This window comes from Lytechinus pictus, chromosome 8 (genome assembly GCF_037042905.1).
Source record: "Lytechinus pictus isolate F3 Inbred chromosome 8, Lp3.0, whole genome shotgun sequence".
NCBI lineage: Eukaryota > Metazoa > Echinodermata > Echinoidea > Temnopleuroida > Toxopneustidae > Lytechinus > Lytechinus pictus.
In genome coordinates this window covers 27,588,422-27,614,852 of record NC_087252.1, presented here as the reverse complement: position 1 = coordinate 27,614,852, position 26,431 = coordinate 27,588,422, and the positions used below count along the sequence as shown (strand labels likewise).

General features: G+C 37.2%; 1 protein-coding gene across 2 annotated transcripts in view; it reads right to left on the bottom strand.

The window, feature by feature from the left end:
• Positions 1-7,889: 7,889 nt before the first annotated feature.
• Positions 7,890-26,431, bottom strand: part of LOC129266169 (ETS translocation variant 3-like) — a 37,804-nt gene continuing 19,262 nt past the window's right edge. Inside the window, exons 2-5 of one of the 2 annotated variants that reach the window (XM_054904014.2) lie at positions 18,515-18,836; positions 16,540-16,777; positions 15,707-16,151; positions 7,890-14,903 (exon numbers count right to left, since the gene is read on the bottom strand). In XM_054904014.2, coding sequence (XP_054759989.2) covers positions 13,410-14,903; positions 15,707-16,151; positions 16,540-16,777; positions 18,515-18,794 — 2,457 coding nt within the window. In that variant the 5' untranslated portion in view covers positions 18,795-18,836 and the 3' untranslated portion in view covers positions 7,890-13,409. The remainder of the gene's footprint in view (positions 14,904-15,706; positions 16,152-16,539; positions 16,778-18,514; positions 18,837-26,431) is intronic. The other variant, XM_054904015.2, reaches the window with a different exon arrangement.

Here is a 26,431-nt window from a genome sequence, read left to right as displayed (position 1 = left end):
TATTAAAAAACATCCATGATAATTAACATATAAAGATATGTACAAAATATGGTGCATTTTGTAGACAAATTGTGATATATAATTTAAATAGAAAAAAAAGCTATCTGTGGAAATGGGAGATTCACTCAAAAGCATAGCTTGTATAATGTGAACCTCCCTCAAGGAAGAGAAAAGAGGAGAGAAAGAGAAAGAAAGAAAGAGGAGGGGGGGGAGAGACGCAATGGTTGCTATTTGCCTACGGAGACTTACTGAATAGATTAAAAAGAACAAGGTAACCCACAGAACAAGACAAAACTAATAAAGAGTAAAATACCACGAAGAAAAAAAAAAGGACGACAAAAGGAGAAATAAACATAATTGAAACAGGACGAATTGTGACCGAAAATAGAGAATAAAACAAAATGATAAAGACTAATAAAAGTAACTTGATGTCTGAGAAATAACGAACTGGTGAAAACGGAGAAAAAATGAAAAGGGGTTTGTGATAGACGAGTAGACGATGTAAGTAATAATGTATGATTGAAAGAAGGAAGGAAAAAGTAGGAAAGCAATCATTTTGAGTGTGAAGGAAAACGATTATGGCCCGTATTTTGAACTTGGGTTTAAATTAAACCCTGGTTTAAAGTTGTGGTTTGAGTATGGAGAGCCAATTGGAGCACAAATCCCTTACAATACACATTCAATTTATTAACTCATTTGACATCCAAATTGTTCATAATTGTCTGGGAATGGTAGCTGAAGTATTTTCCTTCGTTATGAAAGGAAAATGAAAAAAAATAGTAAACATAAGAAATATACAATATAAACATAATATTTTGGATTTGTGGCTCCCCATAATTTTAACACGGAGTTAGACCGTGGTCTAAGTTAAACCCGACTTCAGAATACGGGCCTATATGTTTTAAAAGATGAAATGCATCGGCAAAGAGTGCATATGTATAGTACAGTATAGTATAGTATAGTAATGGCTTATTGGTAATATATACATGCTTGGCAGCCAGTGGCTGAAATATACATGTTTACAAAATATGAGAACATACAAAGATATTTTACAAAGAGTACATAATTAAAAAAAAACAATCATTCAATACAGAGTACATTAAATTACACAAAGATTTCCATTATGACGGATCTAATTAAGGAGTTCTAAGTGTATATAGTTATATATTAAGCAGTTGTGCTCGAAAGTTAGGGAACCCCAGCAAACACTGCTGCACTCCATCAATAGTGATCTCATTAATCTGGTCTCATCAATCTGGTTTTCCATCTGCATGAAGTGAATAATAGTCTGCTTCTCAAATCTTTCTTCATATAATATATATATATATATGTAATATATATATATATATATATATATATATATATATATATATATATATATATATATATATATATATATGATATGTGTTCTCTTCATCCATTTATTTCACAAAATATTCAAATTAAAGGGTTGCCAAAGCTGTTGTACATGTATAATTTCACACATCTATCTATATATATATTTATTTATTTATATTCTTGGCAATTATTATCCAATTGAGCAAATTTATTTATTACCCAATTATTAGTTTTTATTACCCAATTTGGACAGATTTTAACCAATAGTTGTGTGGACAGTATGTTGCCCAGTGATGGTTAAAATTGGACCTTCTCTGTGAGTCCAACCTTTTTAAGAGTGCACTTTCAATATGTTCATTTTCTGGTGGGGTTCATAAATTTTGACCACCACTGTGTGTATAATATGGGAAAGAATTTCTAAGAGGGTGTGCGTGTTTCTCAAGAAAAAAAAATTGACAACTCCCCCCCCCCCCCCACACACACACACACATACAAGGGGGGTGGTTACTCCCGAAGGTGATCTTTTTCAAACCCCTCCCAAAAGGGATTGTCCTTTGTGTTAATTTGGTAAACGAAACATAATACATTATAAATGAATAATATGAAAAACACGATGAAAACTTTTGGGCCAAGCATACTTCTAAAAGGATATTATGAAAGAGGTTTGTAAAAATGAAAAAAAAAAAACACGGATATTAATCTAGACTTACATGTTCTGCTGATATATGTACATATACACACACAGTCATGGATTTGGATAACAGCCTATTCGACAGTCTTGACATAAATAATGACTGAAAAACAGCCCCTCATCCTAATAATTGTAACCTGTTTTAAAATGCGTCCAAAAAAAGGAGAGAGTGCCTCCCTAAATCCTGAAGGATATACGAGGATGAAAAGAATTAAACCCCGCATAAATATATGCATGATGAGTATATTCTGTCGGTAAGAGAGACCTCATCCGAGTGAGAGACCTTTTTTGAGAAAAACAAAAAGGGAAAATAAAAAGGTCGGTTATCTGACTGCCACCCTCTTCTCTGAAGAAAGAGCGTGCTTTGCGGTTACATTTTTTTTTTGCCCAACGAAGTGTATTTCTGTGGTGATAATATCAATCACACAATTTCTGTATCAAGACTACTCTTATCAAATCTTCTTCAGTATAGTACAGGCCATTGTCTGGTGTGGGTTACTTTCGTAATTCCGAAGGTTCGCAATTGCGAAGTTTCGTTAATACGAAAACAAAATAAGGTTCGTTAGTCCGAAAACGCAATTAAGATTCGTAATTACAAAGGTTAGTCCGAAAACGAAATAAGGTTCTTTAATCCAAAAATGAAATAAATTTATTTTTGTAACGAAAATGGTGTTGCAATTCAAAATAACAGGATATTAATATTATGCAGTAATAGTTTCAACGGACGATACATGTGTGTGTGTTGTGGTCAAAGCAGTTGCATCAAGAGTTGGCGCTTAATTGGATCAAACATCGTATTTTTTTTTCTCTGAGCAATTGCTGTCTGCATTATCGAACGAATGGATTTAGAATGTTGGGGACTGACTGTTGGTCACATGCGAATAAACCCCAGATAAGGGGATTTTTTTTTAGGGGAGGGGTGTCATTTTAACAGCTTCTGCTGATTATGAAAACAAAATCCCCGTCGGTAAAAATGCCCTTTTTCAAAAGGAAAAATACATTTTTTAAAATGAAATTTGCCCTTTTTTAAAATCAAATACTCTTTTTGAAGTACAACATATAATACATTTCAGGTTAGAAAATCACAAATATATTTACGCGCTTCACGCTCGCCTCAGTTGTTATGTAATAAGGTACTTACCCTTTTTCTGGTTATAAAAATGCTTAGAATGTCCAGTTTTCTGGTTGGAATATCATAAATTTTCTTCTCGCGCTTCGTGCTCGCGTTAATTCTTTGGTTAGATACACATCTTTTTCATGATTACGAGAACTGTTCAAAATGTTTAATTTTCATTTCTTATTGAAATGCCCAAAAGTTTGAGCTTGCGATTAGCGCTCACAACTTCTCGCGCGGGAGGCAATGTTAACAGTATGACCTAATATAGCCCCATAATTGACCAAAAAGCGAGTTTTAGTAATTCAAATTTGATTTTTTTTTCAAAACCGCGTAAAAAAAAATTGAATATCACCTAAAAGCACATTGACCCCCAAACGTATTTTCGTTTGGCCGCGCCCCTGCCTCACCTAGCCTCATAACAATTGAAAATGAAACGATGTTTCTACCCCCCCCCCCCACCCCTTTCCACCACGCTTGCCTTCCGGCTTCGCCACAGATTATTTCATTTTTTGTAATGGTTTTTGTTTTCTTTGTATAGGAACAGGTGTGAAATGTTTGTCTATACTGAAGGTACAGTGAAAACTATTTTCAATTTTCTGACAAAATGACATTTCATAATTGATTAAAAACAAAACGATATGAAGGAAAGCTACTCGCATGTGACGTCACAAATCAAATAATTAAACTTCTAATAACTCCTCAAACTTTCGGCAATATTTTTTATTATTTTTTTCTATATACTATTTTTACAATAAACTTTTTGTCAGGGTGAACTTTCCCTTTAAAGGGATGGTCCGGGCTGAAAGTATTTATAGCAAAAAAAATAGAGTAGAATTTCATCGAAATCGGATAACAAATAACAAAGTTATTGAATTCTACAGTTTAGCAATATTTTGTGAAAACAGTCGTCATGAATATTCATTAGGTGGGCTGATGATGTCACATCCCCACTTGTTCTTTTGTATTTTATGATATAAAATTAGATTTATTCCAATTTTTTCCTCCAAGAACTAGAAAAATTTGATTGACAACTGATTTAGTGCATTAAATATTTATTGCTGCAACTTTTTTCATTATAAGGGAGACATATTATTCACACAAGTATGAAATAATGAAAAAAATATGAATTTATGTAATAACATAAGAAAACGGAAAGTGGGGATGTGACATCATCAGCCCACCTAATGAATATTCATTACGACTGTTTTCACAAAATATTGCTCAACTTTAAACTTCAATAACTTTATTATTTTTTATCCGATTTTGATGAAATTTTCGGCATTTTGCTCAGTGAATTCTACTCCGTGTATTAAGATATAAATATTTTCAGCCCGGACCATCACTTTAAGGGGTTCTGAAATATGGTTTCAAGTAAAATTAAACACACATGAACACTGACAAATTTCATCAGAGTCGGAGAAGGAAAAACAAATGTTTAATTTATGACATTTCTAAAGCTTTGCCTTGTTTCGATGAAACTGTTCTTTGCATGTCTTCATGAATACGCAATGAGCAAGTGGATAATATGTCAAGTCCCCATTTATCATTTTCTATTTTTGGATTGCATATTGGATTGGCATTTCATTTGATACGTAAAGTATTCATTCCGGCAACTTATTTTGTTATAAGGAAGACATAATTGTGCACACATTATATGAAAATAGGAAAAAGCAATTATGAATTCATTTACTAACATATTATGGTAACGGAAAATTCACAACGGCGCGCCGCGGCGAGCATAACTTCGTCATTTTGTTTTCAGATATTGATGAAATTTTCAGGGCTTTTCTTGGTAAAATTTACTCTATTTTATCAAGATATTATTTTTAGACCGGGGTAGTCCCTTAAATGGGAAATTCACGCAGACAAAACATTTATTGTAAAATAGCAGGAAAAATAATTTAAAAATATTGAAGGTTGAAGGAAAATCCATCAAAGAATTAAAAATATTATTAGAATTTTATTATATCATTTGTGACGTCATAATTATGTGAGCAAATTACCCCCATACCGTATGGTAAAAAATTTGATGTGTTATTTCATCAGAAAATTGAAAATAAATCTTATTGTATCTTGAGTAAATAGACCAATCATTTCACACCACATGCCAAAAAGAAAAGTAAAGAAAGTCGTCACGAACCATTAAAAACTTTTTACTGCTCGTATATATTAATTATGACTTCACAAATGAAAAAAATACAATTTACATAATTTTCTTAACTTCTAATGGGTTTTCATAAAACCTTCACCAATATTAATTATTTTTTCTGCTATTTTTACTACAAACTTTTCGAGTTTCCCCTTTAAATCAAGGCTACACCAGAACCGATTTTCCCAAATAATTTCGGACTGATCCTGTCCGAATAAGGGATAATTTGGATGGATTCGGGACCTGGTCATATCTCATTCGGGGAGCTCCCCGAATAGAGACGAAAAGGTCCCGAATAAATCACGATTTAGCGCAGAATCGCCAAGAATTGACCCGAATAAAGCCGAATGCCAGCCGAATAGTGGCTAGAATCTAACCGAATGTCATCCGAATACATCCCGAATGAAATTTGCTGTGGCCACATTCGCAAGTATTTTGGAGGGTATTCGGCTGGTTTTGAGCATTTCAAACCGAGCCCAATTCCTCCGTGTTCCCGAATCCTTCCTAAATTTTCTCGCATTCGCTGAGGGAGAACAGAATAGTCCCGAATCCATCCGTATACGTGTATTCGGATGGATTCGCAGCCGATTCGTTTCCGGTGTAACCCTAGCTTTACGAACAGCCTTATGAAGCACCCGGTGTAACCCTAGCTTTACGAACAGCCTTATGAAGCACCAACACCCTCCTGAGCTTTATCTTGAAAATTATCAGAAGTTGTATCTTTATTGGGAGAAGAAAAATAACCACTCGTCGTTTCTAAATTTAAAAGGGATACTCATTAGACATGATAAGGCGAGGTCGAAATGGGGGAAAATATGCATTAATTAGAAGAGCAGGCTTATCAGAAATAAAATATAGCAAAAACATAGGGCATAATTCATGGTCACAACGCGTGACCAAAGGTTTACCTAAGTATAACACCGTCTCACGTTTTCCCACGAGCTATATATACATAAAAGCACCTACATGTTTACAAAATATGTCCATAACAATGCTTTTTAAAATCTTTATACAGCCCCCCCCCCCCCCTTATTCTTGAAAAAATGTGAATAATTTTATGGGACCTCTATTCTTCATCTTGAAAATTATCAGAAGTCGTTTCTTATTGGGAGAAGAAAAATAACCCCTCGTCGTTTCTAAATTTAAAAGGGATACTCATTAGACATGATAAGGCGAGGTCGAAATGGGGAAAATATGAATTGATTAGAAGAGCAGGCTTATCAAAAATAAATATACTAAAAAAAAATAGGGCATAATTCATGGTAACAACGCGTGACCAAAGGTTTACATAAGTATAACACCGTCTCACGTGTTCTTACGAGCTATATACATAAAAGCACCTACATGTATACAAAATATGTCCATAATAATGCATTTTAAAATATTTTTACAGCCCCCCTTATTCTTGAAAAAATGTGAATGATTTTATGGGACCTCTATTTTATTTTATTTTTTGTTGGGGGGGGGGGGGTACCGTCTTAGCCAGAATATCCCTTCCAGATACCAACAGGACGCAGGAGAGAGGAATAAACGGGTCCCAATTTCCTAGCATTTTGTTATTTTCTTCAAAAGTTTATTATATATAATATATATATATGTTATACATGTACAACAGCTTTGGCAACTCTTTTATTTAAATATTGTGTGAAAGATATGGATGAAGAGAACAATGGTAGGCGTAGCTTAAATCAAGGTTCCCCAGAGCTATCTACCCTTTTGGAAAAATTGGTGATGCCGAAAAAATGTCTCTGCCGGGAATCGAACCCGGGCCCCCAGCTTTGAACGCCGGTGCCTTAACCACTAGACCACAGAGACGGGTTAGTGGCTCGGGCGACCCCGATCCGATTGACCGTCAGATAGACAGATTTTCGACACTATACCAATCGTAATTTCCTTTGTCGGGTGAAGGTGGGTTTTGAACAATGACAAGCATGACCACTTTTTCCAAAAGGGTAGATAGCTCTGGGGAACCTTGATTTAAGCTACGCCTACCATTGTTCTCTTCATTCATTTCTTTACAATATTTAAATAAAAGAGTTGCCAAAGCTGTTGTACATGTATAACTTCACACATATATATACATATATATATATATTAGGGAGGGGTAGAGGGGAGTATTCTTGACGCCGCGTCGCGTCTTAGGCTCTCAGCCACCTTTTTCCGTTTTGGATATGAAAGTTGAATGAGGTATAGGACCCGGGCGTGAAGGAAAGGGGTGATTCGCTCCGTAAGATTTTCTTTTGTTAAACAAAATTTTCATCATATACAATATCCAAGATAACGCATTCTGAATAAAATTCCTGCACGTCTTCACTCAAAGACCAAGTCTTCTGAGCATTGGGTGAAAACTGAGGAAGTAGTTCGGCGAAAATCGCTGCTTAGCGACCAGCCGCCTGCCATTTCGTAAGCTGATTCATGTCCTCTCTTAAACTTCGTTTGGCAGAATGTAATGACCTAATTATTTACACATTTTACTACCTGAAATACCTAGGATCAGCGATCCTGAATAAACTGCACGTGCTTAAAGTTCTTCCCCCTTTTTTCCGAACCAAAGTCTCAGATAAAAAAAAACACACACGCACAAAAAGTAGACGTTTGTTTACCAAATAGGCATTGCAGTTTAATAAACAACAATTTTATACTTATCGGCAATATCATTTACATGTGTTAAAGATGTACAATAATATAACTCCATACACAAAATAAGATAATCTGTGACTAAAAAAATGAAGAGAACATACTGTACACAAAACTTAACAGAAAAGAGAAACTTCCTTTCGATAAAAAATATCGCATTTATATTTCCCTTCCATATCAAGCAAATATTTGCTACAATAATGAAAGATATAATTATGCCATTTACACATGATCAAAAATATATATAATCAGCGACAATTCTGCAATCCTTTAACAGGCTTTTGTCATTTATCAAGAAGACCCCCAAAATAAAAGTCAATAATTAAAAAAAAAAAAATATACGAATTTTGACAAGTATTGACTTGACACAACGAAGGAGTATGGAATTTGTCTGACGTTGTTAAAAGCGTAACGCGAGTTTCAATTAAAATTATATCATTTGAATTTCCACATGATCTTTGATTAAATCAATGCATAGCATTAAATTTATGTAAATTTACATTTTTTCAAGTCGAATGTTATCAAATAGTCATGATATGGTTCGTTTGTTTTTTAATTGAAGCTCGTTCTTAGCACAAGTCAGAATGAAAACAAAAAATTCTAAAACCGTTTAGATAATCACGTGATCATTTTCGAAAGCAAAATACAATCGAAATCCCAATTTACAATTTTAATATCATCAAAAGAGCATGACAAAATGTAATTTCGCAAGTCCTTCCTGATGGCATTATTTCTTGAATTAGTTTTGTCTCAAATTCATGATAGTAATGACGATAGTTATTCTTTGTAAAAAAAAAAGAATCATCGAAATTTTCGAGTTGTTATATAAAGCGTTAAGATGCCATTTTGTTTACAATTCACTTTGCTACACATCGTTTTTCACATGCTGAGAAAGATACTGGCTCGTGAAATAAATTAGAATCAAAATCGTGACGTCAAGATAAGGGATAACCCGGAAGTGGAAGAGGGAGATGGGTAACAGGCGCGCGGGGGTGGAAGATTAAAGGAGGTCAGAGTACGTGGAGAATGAAGGTGGTGGACGTGAAAAAGGGACAAGACGAGAAACAAGAAGTTTTGGGGAGTGTTTCATCGACATTTTTGTCCGACAAGTTGTCGAATCTGATGACAACTTTCCTTGATTTTGATTGGCTGTTACTTTGGTAACTGTCAGTATTCTTTCATGAAACACACCCTTAAAATAAGAGAAAGAGAGTAGAAGTGAAATAAATAACAGAATTAGAATATGCTAGAGACAGGAGGCGAGAGAGAAGGGAGAGGAATGTCATTGGGCAGAGAGGAAAGAAGAAGGAATTAATGAAAGATTAAATTTAAAAAAAAGCTGAAAGAGGTTCATGACCAATATCAATAGCCAGGGTTAAACCAAAACCGAATTTTCCCGAATGAATTCGGAGCGATTCGAGCCTAATTCGCATGGTTTCGTTCGGATTTGAATGTTCCCGACTCCTTCCCGAGTTTTCTCGCATTCGCGGAGGGAGAACAGAATACACCCGAAACCACCCGAATACGTGTATTCGGATGAATTTGCAGCTGATTCGGTTCCGGTGCAAGTGTAACCCGGTCTTAAGAAAGACGTAAAGCATTACCTTAGCAAGGATGAAATTAAAATGTATCATGCAACTTCTTCGGGATGGGAAGGCGAATGTCAATAGGCGACTCTCGATTTGTGACGCAATTCCTGTGCCACGGCTTTTTAGCAGAGGTAAGTTTTGTAATAGAGCTGCAAATAACAGTAAGTCTACTTCTCTTCCGCAAAGCGCGTTTCGGCTAAATAAGGGCATCCCGGAAGTTGCGTATAGCACATCTTAATAAAACTGGCCAACATTACAAATAGATGGCATTTTCAGAAGCCATTTTCTTTTAGGCGTTGGGAAACCAATGATCGGTATATATATACTATCATCATAGCCTTAAGTTTCGACATGATCATCAAACTACTTTGAATCCTAAATTTTTCAAAGCCAAATTTCTCTTTAAAACTGAATATTAAAATGGACGATATAAGAAGGACACTTATGAGAATACCGGATTTAGGGCAAATACGCAATCAGCCATTCTCCCGCTTGTTACCATGGAAACAGGCAACTGTTATCAAGTGGAGGCGTTGCTAATGGTTACTATACAACCACATTTTGGAATGCTGAAAACAACATTCAAACAAACGAAAGCAGCATATGAGACGTGATGAATAGGGTTATTTCGAACTAGAAATTATCAAAATCGATTGAAAATAGTGAAAAGAAGAGAGAGTGCAGAAAAGTCGGACGATATCCATTTTTTTCAATCAAAGAGCAGACTTTATACTTAACCTAGTTACATATACACAAATAGATAAGTACCACCCACACACTAATTACAGTGCACGATGATTTGATTTTACAATATTATAGGATACTACTCACACAACTTTGTAAACATGAAGACATAATTGGTTGATAAGTATATTCAAATAATGAACGCTTCATGTGATCAAAAGTATAGCGTGAAGAAGCGTTTACATGGCATCTATAAACAAAGATTTTATCATCACATAAATATAAACGATCAGCAGCAGTTGGCATAATTTGCGTTTTAGAAACAACGGTGAAAATACATGCACAAACGCGACACACCCTTTGCCGCTTTCCGCATCGGGTTTCAATCTAGTTTCATGAGGACGCCAGCGCCATATGACAAATACATTAAACAGAACAATCAAGTTCTCCATGAAACACTTTTTTTTCTTCAAGAGAAATAAATAAAGGAATATAATGGCGTTGATGAAAACGACAATACATGAATTACAACTACTTATATCCCTTGGATACGAGACGTCTTTCTCTATTAAAGAAGATCAAACCAGATATTGGTCATTTTATTAACTAATTTAGTTATGGATAACGACGCAGACTGATTACAGAATAAAAACCGCACATGCTACAGTGAATTCTGAAACTATTTGGAATACTTCAAACTTATAACGATCAAATGCCGTTCATTTTTGTGATTATCACTCTTACTCTAAACAGGCGAAAATGACATGATTTGCACTTTTGGCTGACCGAAAACAGAGCGAATTCCGAAAGATACACTGCGCATTACCATATTTTCAGTATCTAGATTTAAAGGCTAAAAGCTAATATTACCCTCGCCATCGCTTTTATAAAAAGCCAAACAAACAATGCGAACCCCTATTTAAAAAGGCCAAGACGATATGGACAATAACATTTTTTTCTTCATACCGTTATTAAGTATACTTGAATCGGCATTTGGATCAGCACTAGTGGCTTCATAAGCAACAAATATTGACGGGGAACAAGATAAAGAGGAAAACATCCTTAAAAATCGCTCTTAGGTGAACATTTTGATATATTTTTTGATGAAAACCTAGTTTCATTATAGATTTAGACGTCATATATTAAGAAAATAGTATATTTCAACGTTTTCCTTCCTCCACCTATTTATTTCTTTCTTGGTTGTGGGATACTTTTTTTCTGTCTTGGGGAGGATGCGGGTAAGTGCCCCCCAAAACCCCTCCAATCTTTATGCAAGTGCAGCTATTAATTTGGATCTTCACCGTGATGACGAAAGACAGCAAATGCTTAATACAACAACCCTTGAATACTTCAACTTCTTGAGTAGTTACTCTGCCAGTTACGCCACCCACAATGAAACAATTATTTTATATCATTTACTAAAAGATTTTTCATTCAAATTCATGTTTGAAGGTATGGCTACAAGAAATGATGAGTTTCTGCCGTGAATGAAAGGACGTCTCGTATACAAGGGTTAAAACTTCAAGACATCTGCATCCCACACACATGCACAATATACAAACCCTATTGTATGTATACGGACAGAATAAAATAACGATACAGTACACTATTCTCTATTTCTTAATAATAATAAAACACAAGTATCAATAAATGTTACATGAATAGTTACCATTAAAGGCGGAAGCATATATGTAATTCTTGAATCAACTTCAAGTCAAAAAATAATTATCTCATACAGTGCAATACCATAGAACATAATTTGTAAAAAGTCACACATATAAAAAGTCAATGGATGTGAATTCAAAAAAAGGATAAAAATAATAAAATCAGGGGTGGGGGGGATAAAAACAAGGCAAGGACACACATTTAATTTGTCAACGTTTGTTCTTGGGATTGGATGCTTTCAGCTCGCTCATATTACATTGTCACAAAAACAAGACTGTGGTTACACCTGGACCGTCTGACGAGACTAGTTGTAAATAATAAGCTGTTATAAGCTACTAAAATTAGGAGACGGGCTGTTATAAGCTACTAAATTTGGGAGACAAGCTGTTATAAGCTCCTAAAATTGGGAAACAAGCTGTTATAAGCTACTAAAATTGGGAGACAAGCTGTTATAAGCTACTCAATATGGCAGATATGAAGGGCTAAGAGCACATCAAAGGCTGAACAGGTGCTTTTAGAAAGGTGATTCAGCAAAAAATGCCTCATCACACACCCACCCAGATGTCTACAGTACCTTCTCCCTTATAATTATTCTTCAATAATTATTATTAGGTTATGTTTTTGTTTTAGAGCCAAGCCTTTGAAAGGCCATTGGCCTATGCATAGCTACCTCCCCCCCTTCTCATTTTCTCTTATATATTTCCACAGTAAATTCTTCTTCCAATTTGAATTGTATGTTGTACGTCTTTTAATGAGATTTTGAAATAAATGACATGATTGTTCTTGGACACAATGCAGGGTCCCATCTTACAAAGAGTTACGATTGATCCGATTAATCTCAAATATATGGACATCCATCAATCTCATAAATTTTTCTTAAGGAAATTCGCACAATGTCCTTTGTAAACAAAGGAGAACACACCAAATTGTAAAGAAATCAATGAATTTATGGATATGAATTCATATCTAGAATTTTTTTTGACTAAACGTGCATTTTATATGTTGACTTTGCTGGCTTTCCATAGTTGCGATTGATTGGATCAATCGCAACTCTTTGCAAGACGGGCCCCTGATCTCAATCATGATGCTACTACGGGGCTTCTTCCAAAATCAGACAAGTATTTGATACACTCAAATGTTGACCTTTATTTCCTCTGTCAAATTCACCGATTTGTGATACATGGTGGGTGAGATACAAAAATAGGGGGAAGTGCAGTTGAATGATCTCCCCAAAACAATTGATCTTTGCATTTTGTTCATGATTCTTGTTTGTGCTAATAGTCTTATGAAAACTTGATTGAATGCATCCTCAGATGGACGACAAAGGAAGTTGGCCCATATACTGTACGTCACTTGGTAACCTCCTCAAGAGGACGATATAGAAACATGATTATTGGCATAAATACTGCGATATCAAAACATGCTGCTGACTGGGAAGCTACTTTGTATAACTGCTTTCTGCTCTACCAAAAGTTGAATAAGCATAAGTGCCTTCCTACAAATACCTAACGCCTGGGTATGTACACTGTAATCTAGGTATCATTGGGAAGATGTGACAGGTTTCTCACTGTCCATCTCATTTTTATCAAGTTCAGTGCTACCAGTGCTGGTGCTACTGCTAGAAGTGGTGGCAATACTAGGTGCACTACTGGAGCTACGCATGTTGGGTACTGGGCGCAGTGGTTCTGTTTTTGCTATGATGGATTCTATACTCAATACGCGTTCCTTTGGACGCTTTTCTGGCTCCTGTAATAATCTTCGACTGTCCTTGGTACCGTGATTGGTTTCAAAGTAGTAGTCTCTGAAACGACGTAAGGATTCTTTTTCCTTTTCCTTAGGAGGTTGAATCGAGGACGCAGAAGGCTCGTGTTCGGTCTGTGTTTCCATCGGACTTGGAAACTGGAAAAACGTGCCCATCTGCGATCGTTGAGTTGGAGTGCAAGGCAAGGAGCGTGACGAGGGACTGGAGTCAAAGAAAATCTTGGGAGACTTTGTGTCGTTGTTCTCTGCGAATGAAGGTGGGCGCGAGATGTCGCGGTTCCATTTGCGTTTGAATCGCAGCTTGATAGGGACTGATTCTTGATTGCTGTTAGAGCTATCGTCCGCATCCAGAAGGTCTTCCTCAGATCGACTCTCATTACTAGTGTGGACAATGACCCTGCGTGGTGGCCCAGGACTTCCTCTAAATCCTGGTCCAAATCGTCGAGCATCTAGCCTGTCGTTGATTGGGGGAGCACTGCTTGGCGGCTTGATATCAAAAAGCTTTGAGTCGACTTTGAGTGGTGGTGGAGGCGTCTTCCGACATGGCTTGACATGTTCTTGCTGCTCTTCTGGAGGGCTGGTAATTGTACACGGCACAGGTTCAGGCGTTTTTCTAACACTTGCAGAGTTTGTGATAGTTCTGTCATCTATGGTGATAGCGGGCGGGACACGACGCTCGCTAGCCTGTCTGGCCTGTTTCTCAGCCATTCTACGCAAGTATAGTTCTGACTGCACTGGCCTTTCTGGGATGCGTATTTCCTTTTCAGGAGACTTTTGTAATCTTTGCGTCTCTAGGTTTTGTTGCTCTTGTCGAAGTTGTTCTTGTCGTTTGAGTTCTTGGCGATTCTGTTCCTGTCGCTTCTGCTCCTCCTGACGCTTTTGTTCCTCTTGTCGCTTTTGCTCTTCCTGCCGCTGTAACTTCTCGGCCGCAGTCAGCTCCAGATTTCTGATGCGCATTTCGTTCTCTGTGTGCGTGCGCCACAATGTGCCAGGAGACGCCGGCACAGACAGAGGGAAGGCCCTGGCATGCGCATCAGCCACACGGAGTTGAGCGACACGCTCGTGCTCTAACCTCGCGATTGCTGCCTGCGCTTGAGCCTCTTGATGAGCCCTTTGGATCTCTGCTGGCGTGTAGGTGAACCTTGCTGGGCCATGCGGGTGACCGGGTGCTGATAAGAGCGGACTCATTGTTGAAGATGGACTGGCTAGCGGTGATAGATAACAAGGACTGGCCGGCAGAGAGTGGGAGAAGATAGATGCTGGCCGCATCATCTGAAAGAGTAAAAGGGGAAAACAATGTTTTATGTAATGTAACAAGGGCCATCAAGTAAATATTCTGAAAAGAGAAAGAACGTCATGAAATAGTTCAGAAAAAAACAAACTGACTTTACAAAGTAGACCTCAAATGGAAGTATGTACCGGCAACAACCTATATACATATGAATACTTAATTCTAAGAGAGCAAACAAACAATTTTTTGATAAGACTTGTGTACGGAAGGAAGTTTTCAAATGAATACTCATTTATATAGGTTGAAAGGTTTGACTGAGAAGACTTCTTTAAAATACATAAGGACATCCCCTTCTAAATTAACATTGCTGTGTCGTTCTAGATGAATCACACTTTTTTTTTCTATTCCACCCACTGGCATTTGTACATAAAAACAATGGTGGATTGGGACACTCCATGTGAAATCTTACATACTGCGAAGCCACTATGACCATCTACAGGAAAATTAAAGCTACCTTTTCAAGTGTCACAAGAGGTCATGGGTGAAGAACTATTGCTCACTTTAGGTTGGTTGCAAGAATTATAGACTATGCTAAGTTCCATGATTTATTGCCCTAATTTTCAATTTCTGTGCAGGGTGAAAACGACCAAGTAGCGGATGATTTGAAAAGCAATCATAACATGAATCCTAAAGGGGTGTTAAGTAATCTGTGCTGCTATGTCAGGGACAGCCTGGAAGAAGTGACAGTAGATTTTGGATATTTTATCACGTTAGTCTAAAGAGCTCACATGATTTGTGAATTTTTTAATGCCTTTACGATTGCAGAAATAAAGAAGGTACTTACTTGAAAGGCAGGTCCACTGTAATTGTGACGTAGATTAGGGCTCATCAAACCGGCTAATCTATGATCATGTTCACTGAAACCAGGTGGCAAGGCATGATGGGTAGGCGTGGGAGGATGAACAGACATGGTTGATGGTGGCTCGGTGTCTCCCAGACTATGAGAACGGTGGCGGCGGCTGCCAGGTTTCTCGTCGCCATCCAAGGACTCCCCGGAGTCGCTGCATGATCCGCCTTCTTTCGTCAGGTGGGACGGTGTGCTTGGTTCATCATCCATGCTCGGATCTTCCGTTGAGGAACCAATTCCACCCCGAGAGGCAGGAATGAATGGAGGCACATATTTGAGGTCAGTTCCTGGGTAGTTCACCAATATCAACTTGCTGAAGTTAAATTTGTAGGTGAAGCGCTTGCCTTTGGTTTTGTTCAAGATCCGCTTGTTGTAGTAATATCTGAAACAGGATAGGTTGATTCAACGAAAAATAAAAATGAATTGTTACAAATTACACAAACCAAATAGAAATAATAAGCAAAAGAGGCAAACACAAAAAGAAGACTCATTTGCTATCTGATGAGGTCAATCCCAATGTTGAACATTCAGTACACATACAAAAGGTCCTTGAGTGTCCACGTGCTAAATTGCACAATTCAACAATTATTCAGCTTGGAAAGAAAAAGAAATTAAAAAAGAACCCCAGAACTTGGACATTTGATTCCCAGAAAGGCCAACATGACACCTAATGAGTGGTCTGTTTTTTTTTCTAAGAATGTTTTTTTCAAGAACTTGAAATTGTATTTTTCCTTACAACAATCTGGGTGTAAGTCCTCCATGGTACTCACCTAAGTGCTCGACTAAGTTTATCATAGTTCATGTGCGGCTTGCACTTCCGCATTCCCCATAGTCTGGCTAGCTCATCAGGATCCTTGATGAGGAACTCCCCATAGTCACCTTGCCAGGCAATCACGTCACGGAACTCTTCCTTCTGCAGCAGCTCCAGGATGAAGTGCCACAACTGGATCTGCCGGCTGCCGGGACTTGACTCCGGTTTGTAGGCCCAGTCTGGATAAGCAACACCACCTCGAGTGAGGCGAGGGATAGCAAGAGTTAGCAAAGGAAAAAACCACGTAAGCACCTCTCATAAACTTGGTCACATAAGGTACTCAGTTACCCGACTGACAACTGATACTGCCTGAGGCATAAAATTTCCTGCTGCAAGAGCTACTTTGGTCTTAGCTTCTTCTAATATAAGAACTAGCAAGGTTTGTGACTTTGATTCACAATGTCAGTACGATAAGGGTTAGTACTGGGTTTGTCACTATGGAAAGAATCAATTCCTTAACATCATGAAGTGGAAAAGGTAATAAAATCTACGTCTGGATGAACAATCCTTTAGAGACACAAATGTTATGCCTCCCGAATTATTCAACAAAGTATACTAAATCAGAAACTTGTCATTCTTCAGGCTTCATAGGTCATGCCTAGGTCATATGTCATAAGATCTGCTGCTTTTGATTTCTACGCTCAGTAATTACTGTTCACCAACATGCATGAGAAGGAGCTATTACCATGGCATTTGATGAACCGCAATCCTGTCATGTCTTGGTGAGGACACCCACAATCAATAAGTCGATTATTATGGCACTTTTGGGAGCAAGAAAGGATTCAGAGAAAAGAAAAACCCAGATACCTGTGTCCTTTATCTCGACCTATCCGTTTGAAGTAACAATCACTTATCTACAAGTTTACTTTCATGTATAGTAAATGGCATTTAATTGGCTACTTTAGATGTAATGCAACAAGGTAACCCCTGTACGTCAGATCAGCCATTCTAAATGGAGAGCAGGAGGCTTCCGAACATAAACCAATGAGTTGAATGAGGCACTAGCATATGTGACCTACCACCCCAAAACCGCCAATAAGTTGCCAGGTAAGTAATGTAGTCTCCAAAAACCAAAAATTAAAATAGCTCATCTGGAAGAGCAATTCTTCTACTTCATACTGTGAAAATTTGAAGTCGTGAAGTTGAATAAAAGAAAAGATACAAGAGTTTCTTGGACACTACCTTTTCGGACTGCTTGGGAATTTCCCTGAGATTACACAGTATGCACATCTCATGCTTGAGTGAACCTTGAACTTCAAACCTTGTTTTCTCATTTTTTTTAAGCTCTTGCTGAATTTCCTCCGCATTCAACCAAGCACTTTTAATGACGGTTGTTGGTCAGTTTTAATATATTATATTTAATTTTAAAGCTAAGAAAGTGGATTATCAAGCTCAATAAAAATCTCAATATTCATTTTGGTCGACTTATTGTTGGTTTTGGGGTGGCAGGTCACATATGTACAAGGCCCTTGGTAATGCCCCATAACCGATAACATAACATAACATAACCGATCCGAACCGACCAATGATTTGTCACTGGGATTAGTGTAATATCTTCTGCCGGTCTGGATTTCGTTTCCCAGGTGTGACTGTAGCATAAGAGCTCAGAAGTTTGCACCAAGCCTTAGGGTTTTTCATAAAGAGTTAAGAACGCCTAAAAGTCATGCCTAAGTGCAAATGCGCACATGATATTGAACCGACGTGTGATCTATCAAATAATACACGGTTGAGCCCGTCCCATGCCATGATCTGACCAATGCGGTTATGTGTACCATGCGCAACTGGGAATTAAAATATGACTGTTAAATACCCATTTCTTTGTGAAACAACCACCCCCCCCCCCTTGATCTGTAAGGCCCTTCCTGCAGGTTTAAACCTAGCTGCATATCATTCATACCAATGGTTAGAAAGAATTGAAAAGAAATGATGTTTACTTGAGTTCCATAGTGGGACGGTCGGGCTTGCCATTGGGCCCGAGCCTTGAGGGACCGGAGCGGTGGAGTGCTGAGATGGTGAAGGCGGCACTTGAGTTGGCGGGCCCATGGGCTGTTCCATCCTACGGTACTGCATCAGAAGTTCCGCAGAGGGAAGCGGAGGCTGCAGAGACAACGGCAGCCCGGGAACTATGCTGGTGACGGCAGCGGTGCAGGCCGGTGAGACCCCGACGTTGGGGGCGCTGCTTAGAGTGGTGGTGGCGGGTGGCGGGCAAGGCATCAATCACGGGTGCGTTTCAGTAGCGTAGAAAAATATACGGATCTAATGAGGAGAGAATGAACGAGAAAAACAAAAGGGCAATTATAAAACCTTGATCACAGTTAACTTAAATGGAAGGTGTCTGTAACAGGTGCAAGAGGGTGAGAGATAGCTCCTTCCCCATAACCGATAAGAAACAGATTTAAATAGGTCAAACATAATTTAAATTTATTCGATAATCTTCATGCAAGTGATAAATTATTGATGTGTAAAATAAAAGGAAACAATGGGAGGCGATTTAGACCCCCCCCCCCCAAAAAAAAAAAAAAAAAAAAAAAAACAGCGCCTCCTCTTTCCGTTTCCTTTTGAACTTGTCCTATTCTTCTTCTTCTTCTCCTTGTGATGATGATAATCAAGGTAGAGAATTAAAAAAAATCGACTAATGAAAGGCAATTAAAATGCACCATTTCATATCACCAAAAGACAGTGCAATGAAAACAATGATACATGTAGCCCCCAGCAAAAATGAATAAATAAAGAATAAATAACAATCAGTCAAATTAAGAATTATTATCATAGTGGTTATGATAATAAAAGTTATAGTAAGTTGAAAGTAACATACAATGAATCATAATTGACATATAACAATGTTTATAAAATTGTGAAGTTCATATCATAAAATAGTTCATGGCCCTGAGGAAGGAGAAAAAAAAAACAGAAAGGAGGGGGGGGGGAGAAAAGAAGCAAGAATAGAATAAGGAGGTCGGTGACCATATTTAAGAACAAGGCAATGAAGTGAAGAGAGTAAAAATGTGACAAAGACAGAAATACATATGTAATTAAAATTGTCTACATACAGTTGCCACAAACATGCAGGTTAAATTTACGACAAAGATTTCAATATATTGGCAGTTAATTTCAGAATTATGAAATGAACCAATCAAAGTAAAGAGATATTTCAAACAAGCTCAATAAAATACAGTTGACTGGTGTGAATAGTGTTTTATTTGAAATATGAGGAAAATAATAAAGAGAACATGAGACAAGAGAGAACGGAAGAGTTTCATGAAAGAGAAAGACTGATCGACATTATGCCTTGCATATTACTTCCTGTTCAGTAGCAAGTATACTATTATTATTGTCATTGGCCATGAATTACTGTAGAATCCATTTTGATATCCTTTTCATATCCGATATGATACGAGTGTTCACCATTAATTGTATAAAAATTGTATCCGTTTCATTTCCACATGAACTCGGTACACAAAACGAATGAAATTAGAAAGGAAGAGAAGGTGAAAATTGACCATGGCCGAGAAGAAAATGGGCAAAAAAACTGAGAAAAAAAATGAAGAGGGGACGGGAAGATTCAAGAGAGAGATGGAGAGATGAGGGGAAATGAGAGATAAAAAGAAATAAAAAAGAGGGAAGTAAAAAAAAAAAGAAGAGAGGTAAAGGTGTAGAATTAGAACACGACTAAACAAGGAAGGCATCGTTGAAAGAGGTTACAAAATGATGTGAAGTTGACAGAGTAAAACTATCATCTATTTTCTCCTTTTAAATATAAAAAAACCATAGAAAATGAGTGACGAGCCAGTATATAGTCATATCCACCTGACGTGATATCTATTGTAATTTCAACTAAATTGTTCATAGATTGATAGAGAAGACAGATAGTTGTAAGGCAAACAGGAATCTTAAGAGTGAGAGAGAGAGGGGGGAGAAAGACACAAACAGAAATGAAGAGAAAAGAGACAGACACAAAGAGAGGAGGAGTGGAATGGGAGAGAGGAGGATGGGGGGAGGTGGTTGGAAAGGAAGAGAGAATAGACAGATGACGGGAGTGAAAAGATGAGAAGGAAGAAAGAGAGTGGACGTGATCTCGTCATCACAAACGTCAGAGCATTATCATCAATTTGGTAAAATAATCAGGGGGTAAAAATACAACATCAATCGGAAATAAGGACGGTAGAAATCATATGCCTACTTATGCCTTCAAGCACATGGCCTTCATCAGGTTGCTTTCGATAAAAGCCGTTTTAAAAATATACTCTAATATCAACGATGATAAAAGATATAGACTAATTCCAGTAGCAATGCAAATGAAACAGATACAAACTTAATGTCATCAGTTATTAATGTCTTGAGATTTCATTCCCATTTTCTTTCCTTTCATTCCCTCCCTTCCGCTTTCTTCAACAACTTATCTAATTTGTACAGTATTTGATTGTCTGGTTCTGCCTTTGGAATCAGAGAGGAAGTAAATATATCTACGACATTTATTGCCACACATTTCTTTATCCCACGTATTTTGAGGAGAGCTATTTTGGACGAAATCCGGAGGACTTACAAAAAAAATCCAACGGTTCCTGTTTCTTGGATTAGAGTGAAGCGGGGGATACCATGGCAACGCATGAATCCTAAATATAGAAATGGAAAGAAGATGAGAGAGAGAGGGAGAGAGTGAAAAGAGGAGCGCTGAATAACCTGAGTGATGTTATTCGTGGTTCGGATATGCTTTTGGCTCTTTCTATTTCTGAACCTTGTTTATTCACAACGATAAAAGGGGCTCCCCTTCCGTCTTAGTCGCTCAAGACAGGCGTAACGCCGCATACATCTCAAGAACAACGCCTCATTACACAGTCGTCAGAGCGAGTTTAAGGATCAATGCATCTCAGCAGCCTGTTCACGGAGACTAGTGTGATCGCGCGTGTGACGTGCGTCTTATTTGCATACATGAGAAAATACCCCGAACGAACGGTCGCGAGGCAGCGATGTACGTACGTAGTTGGTCTAATTTTAGCGCCTCGCATGGTAAGGAAGGGAAGACGAAAGTTATAATTGTATATCAATGAATAAAGATGAGGGATAAATCCGAAAAAAGGTCTCTGTATCTATATTGGACTAATACAGAGAGTAGACCCATTGAATTAGCGTTCGCGGTACTTATAACCATTTACAAATCCCCATCGAGTGGGAATAATCAAAACATCCTTTTTTGAGGATATTTTTCAATCATTTCGAAAGATTTAAAGGCAGTAGTGCACGGGAATCGGAGCCACGCAATTACTGTTCACTATACATGCTATATCTGATAGCATGAGACGGTGAATTTCCGCCATTACGAAATGCAATTTGAATCATTTTAAATGACAAAGTGAAGAACATTATGATGCTATTTATCATGATGATGCTATGATATTAATATGACTAAAAATAAATAGCAGATAAATGTATGAAAAAAAGGTAGACTCTATCATTTAGATGATTTTGATTTATTGTCCAATATTGACAATCCTTTCCCGCCACTTTAGAAACAGGAACCTTTGATATAACGCTGTCTGTAATGCTTCTTCATTGCAAGATTGAACAAGATAATAAAAAATTCAAAATTCAAAATTCTACCAGTTATACATTCTGCTAAGTTTTATGGACGGGGAACATATTTTGAAGATAAAAAGAATACGGATTGTTACGTGCGGAAGAGAAAAGGAAATAAATTGGTCAGTGATATTGAGCGTCATTAAAAATTTGCTAAAATCTTCGTTTAATTTGGTCAAATTTCCGTAGTACCTTCTTTGAGAAAGAATTTAATATAATCATCATTTTACACTTTGCTGGCTTCCCATGTAAGGTGCCGCGGAAGCGGGGGGCTGGGGGGGGGGCTTCAGCTCCCCCCACTTTTTTCCAAAACCGTGTACAAAAACGAAAAAATGACCATATGATTGTGATTTTTTGCATGGTCAGCCCCCGCCCCCCCCCCCACTTTGAAAACCGTTCCGCGGCCCCTGTGTATAACATGTATAAATAATTTGAATTATGCTCGTTTTCTTTCCTTGATAACGTGACGTCATCAACATTCATACAAATATATTGCAGGAGAGCAAACGTGACGATGATCATGATACTGTCACATCAACAAAACAGACTCCGAAACGACCGATAATATCATTGGTAATAACGAAATCAGGGGCCCGTCACACAAAGATGAGCGATTAATCACTTTATGAAATGGCCTATCACGATCATCGTTGCATGTGCATTTTGCTCAGTACACTGAAGAGTAACCAATCAGAATTGCTCTTTCAAGTTAACGATTAATCGCTACCTTTTGTGTTACGGTGCAAATGATAATAGCTTTGGTCGGTCTGGGCTAGTCTGCAGGCACAGACCCTGATTGAAACTTTTATCAACCAGTGTGTCTCCACGCAAAGACTAGCACATACAAAACTTGCTGGTTTCAATTCGGCCTTCAGTATACAAGGCATGAGTAGGCTGCAATTCAGACCCTTCACTCGAGTGAAGGGTTTGCACTGCAGACTAGGTCTGGGTCCGGTAACACAAAGCTTGATATTCACGATTGATTGCACATTGTAGTCAATGCAATGAAATTAATCAATCGTTTATTATTTATTTATTTATTTATTTTGTTTTATTTATTTTATACTGCAGGGTAGGCCTGTTCAGTTCTTAAAACTGCTTTACAAAGGCGCCCTGCAGTTTAAAATACATGTCAAGATAACTATGAACAACAACAACAACAAACAACATCAAAAATACAAAATACAAAATATCTAACATCAGAAACAATTAACACCAAAATATAGAGTGGGAAGTGACAATTTAAACATACATAGCATTATAAATCAATGGAATATAATTTCGCTCTTTATCAATTCGTATGAAAGGCCTTGCATAATTTTTTAAAAACTAACAAGGAGGTACAAACTTGTAAATTTGAAGGAAGTGCATTAAATAATTTGGGTCCGACATATGCGAAAGATTTTCTTTTATGTTCAATTCTAGCTTTGGGAAGCTGAAGAAAAAACGTTCTACAATATTGATTGCTAAGATTTGTGTTACATTGGGTTCGACGGTGTGACTGTGTCGTAACGATCTTCATAAGACAGACATTGTAATTTATGCTGATTGGGCCACAGTCAATTTCATAAAATCATTATACTCAGTAAAAAAATATATCTGATTCTCTCTCTCTCTCATTCCATTGGGTGATTATAATCATCTAATCACATTTTAAAATCTATCATTAATACCAACAAATGAATCTGTAAATCTGTGATTTTTAATACAAATCTGCACATCCAATATATTATATAGAGCCTTTTCTATCTTTGTTTTTATTAACTAACCGTGTAGAATAGCTATGCAGGAGTAACACGGATAATTATCATTATCATTACCAATGTATGTCATAGTGAATTATCATTAGCACGGCGTAATTTCCTTCAGCAAGAAATTCATCCACATTGTGCTGCACTTAACCCAGGTGAGATGAATGGGTACCTGGCATCAGGAATGTGCATGTATTCCTTGAAAAGCCACCGCGCTGTAAAAGGCTGCGGGGCTAAAGCCAGGGTATTGAGGGTAATATTATCCAAGTCGTTTGGAATAAGAAGAGTATGCATGTATCTATATTGCGCCTTTTCCAGGCGATACAAAGCGCTTCGTGATGCCATCCCCGGTCAGCATGCCTGTACATGGCACAGGAGATACGGTCTAAATCATCATAAATTTGCATTGACCCAAGTCTTCATTACTCCAGATGTGATTTTTTGTTTGCCGTCACAATAAAATTGTGTCCAGTTTATTGGAATTCCTTGGATATGACACTTAAGCAACTACAAAATTATAATATTTTCAAACATCACTTGAAAATGAAACAAACTGAAATTGCTATTTATTGGCATGCTCTATTGCATTTTTGTCCACAGAGCTTATTATCCAGAAGTTTCTTAAATTCTGTTGGATGGCAGCTGCTTACTTTATTTCATTTGTTCTTTTATTTCTTCGTTTCTTTCTTTCTTTGTTTTTTGTCACGTTTCTGTGTTGTGTTGTTTTTGTGGATGTAATTTAATTGATAAAATGTTGTCACGTGTTATTATTAAGTAGTTATATAAAAAGTAATGTATAAAAAAGGGAACCTTATCTACAAGCATTATGCTTCTAAGGTTTCCTCCACTTTTCCGTTTTTTATGTACTTAAACATGTATTAATATGTAGTGATTAAGAATGCTTGCTATATATACTTATATAGTCTGCGTGTGTAATGGTTGCTCAGCTTAGTTATGTCAGTTAAGTTATCAAAGTTTTGTAACATAACGGATTTGTGGAAATAAAACCTAAATTAAATGAAAATGAAATTAAATAATGACAATGGTGATGATAATTCAAATTACCATCCCCGGCAGTGTTGGACATTATAATCGTTAATATTATCATAATAGTATGCACATATTCAATGTTTATGAGAGCGATCGTTCCGAATATCACATTAGAGTGCAAGTTGAAAGAATCTATTCAACGACGCGAAGAGGAATTGAATAGGCTGTCTCACTTTGCACCGAATTATGTAATCTGTTGAGAGTTACTGCACTTGCTCGAGCGTGCAATAGTCGAGTATTGCACGTGTGTCATGTTATGGCGTGCGATAGCTGATTCCTCTGAATGTCATGTGACGCGCATTCATCCAATCAACTGTCAGGGATATATCTATGTGTTGATAATTAGTATTCACCCAAATTTCCAAACATGGATCTGGCAACCCTGAGAGTGAAGAGATGGGAACAAATCAGAAGAAAATTCCAGAAATACGAACATTCTCAAAATTCCTTATCAAATACTATAAGATTTTCCCCCATTTTCCACAAAAATTGGACTAGGAATAAACGAGTTAAAATACCCCCGAAAGGATTATTTGTATTTAATAGGTGGACCCTAAACACTTTGCAGATATGTTTATATCATTGCAGAGGTGATTATTCCTGCTCCAACATCGAAATAGATTATAAGACATCAAAAGTATAAAAGCATACAAGATGACGCAAATGACCGAAGACGAAGAACGCAATTCAAACATAATAGAGTCTGCTCGGATGAACAATAATCATCAAAAAGTATACGCCGGTTTAAGAGATAGACGAGAGAAATCGCTAACTAAAGCCTTGTTTCATTTTCTCTCTATATCTGTCTCCTTTAAATGGCACTATACATGCTATAAGAGCGGTAGATGCAATTAAAATTGTCGTGAAATGGATATAGAATTCGCACGTCACAAAAAAATGAACATGTAGACGTCAGTGTATCATCGAAGGTCAAAAAAGGAAAGGTTTTTGTCGTGTTTTTTTCCATACTGTATATTTCATTCTTTAACGCATTGAAATATAAAGCAACTAGCATGACTAGTTGCTTGCACTGGTTAAAGCTTTTCTAAAACTTTGGTCATAAGATTCAGCGTAATGTGAGCTATTCCCCCCTATCATCATCATAGAATATTACAATATTACACAAGGCGTACCAGTCATTTAATGCATTTGTACCCATTAGAATCAATTTCCGGCCGTTACGATTTAGAACCTCCTCTAGGTATTTAAATGTGTTTTTTTAATAGCCGTTTTGGCACTCTTTTTACATAATTATTTAGTAAGTGGTAACTAAAAATCTATACTGACACAGATCGTCGCCTAAATTTTTTAGCATATTGAGAAGGTCTTCTTTGTTGATATAAACAAGACAAGAAGTACGCAGAGATTTTTGTTGTTTTTTGATCGGGCAATCGAAACAAAATATTTTTTCACACCAATCCCATTTTGGGGGCACTTACATTGATATGATCTACTGATGACACACGAATCTTTGAG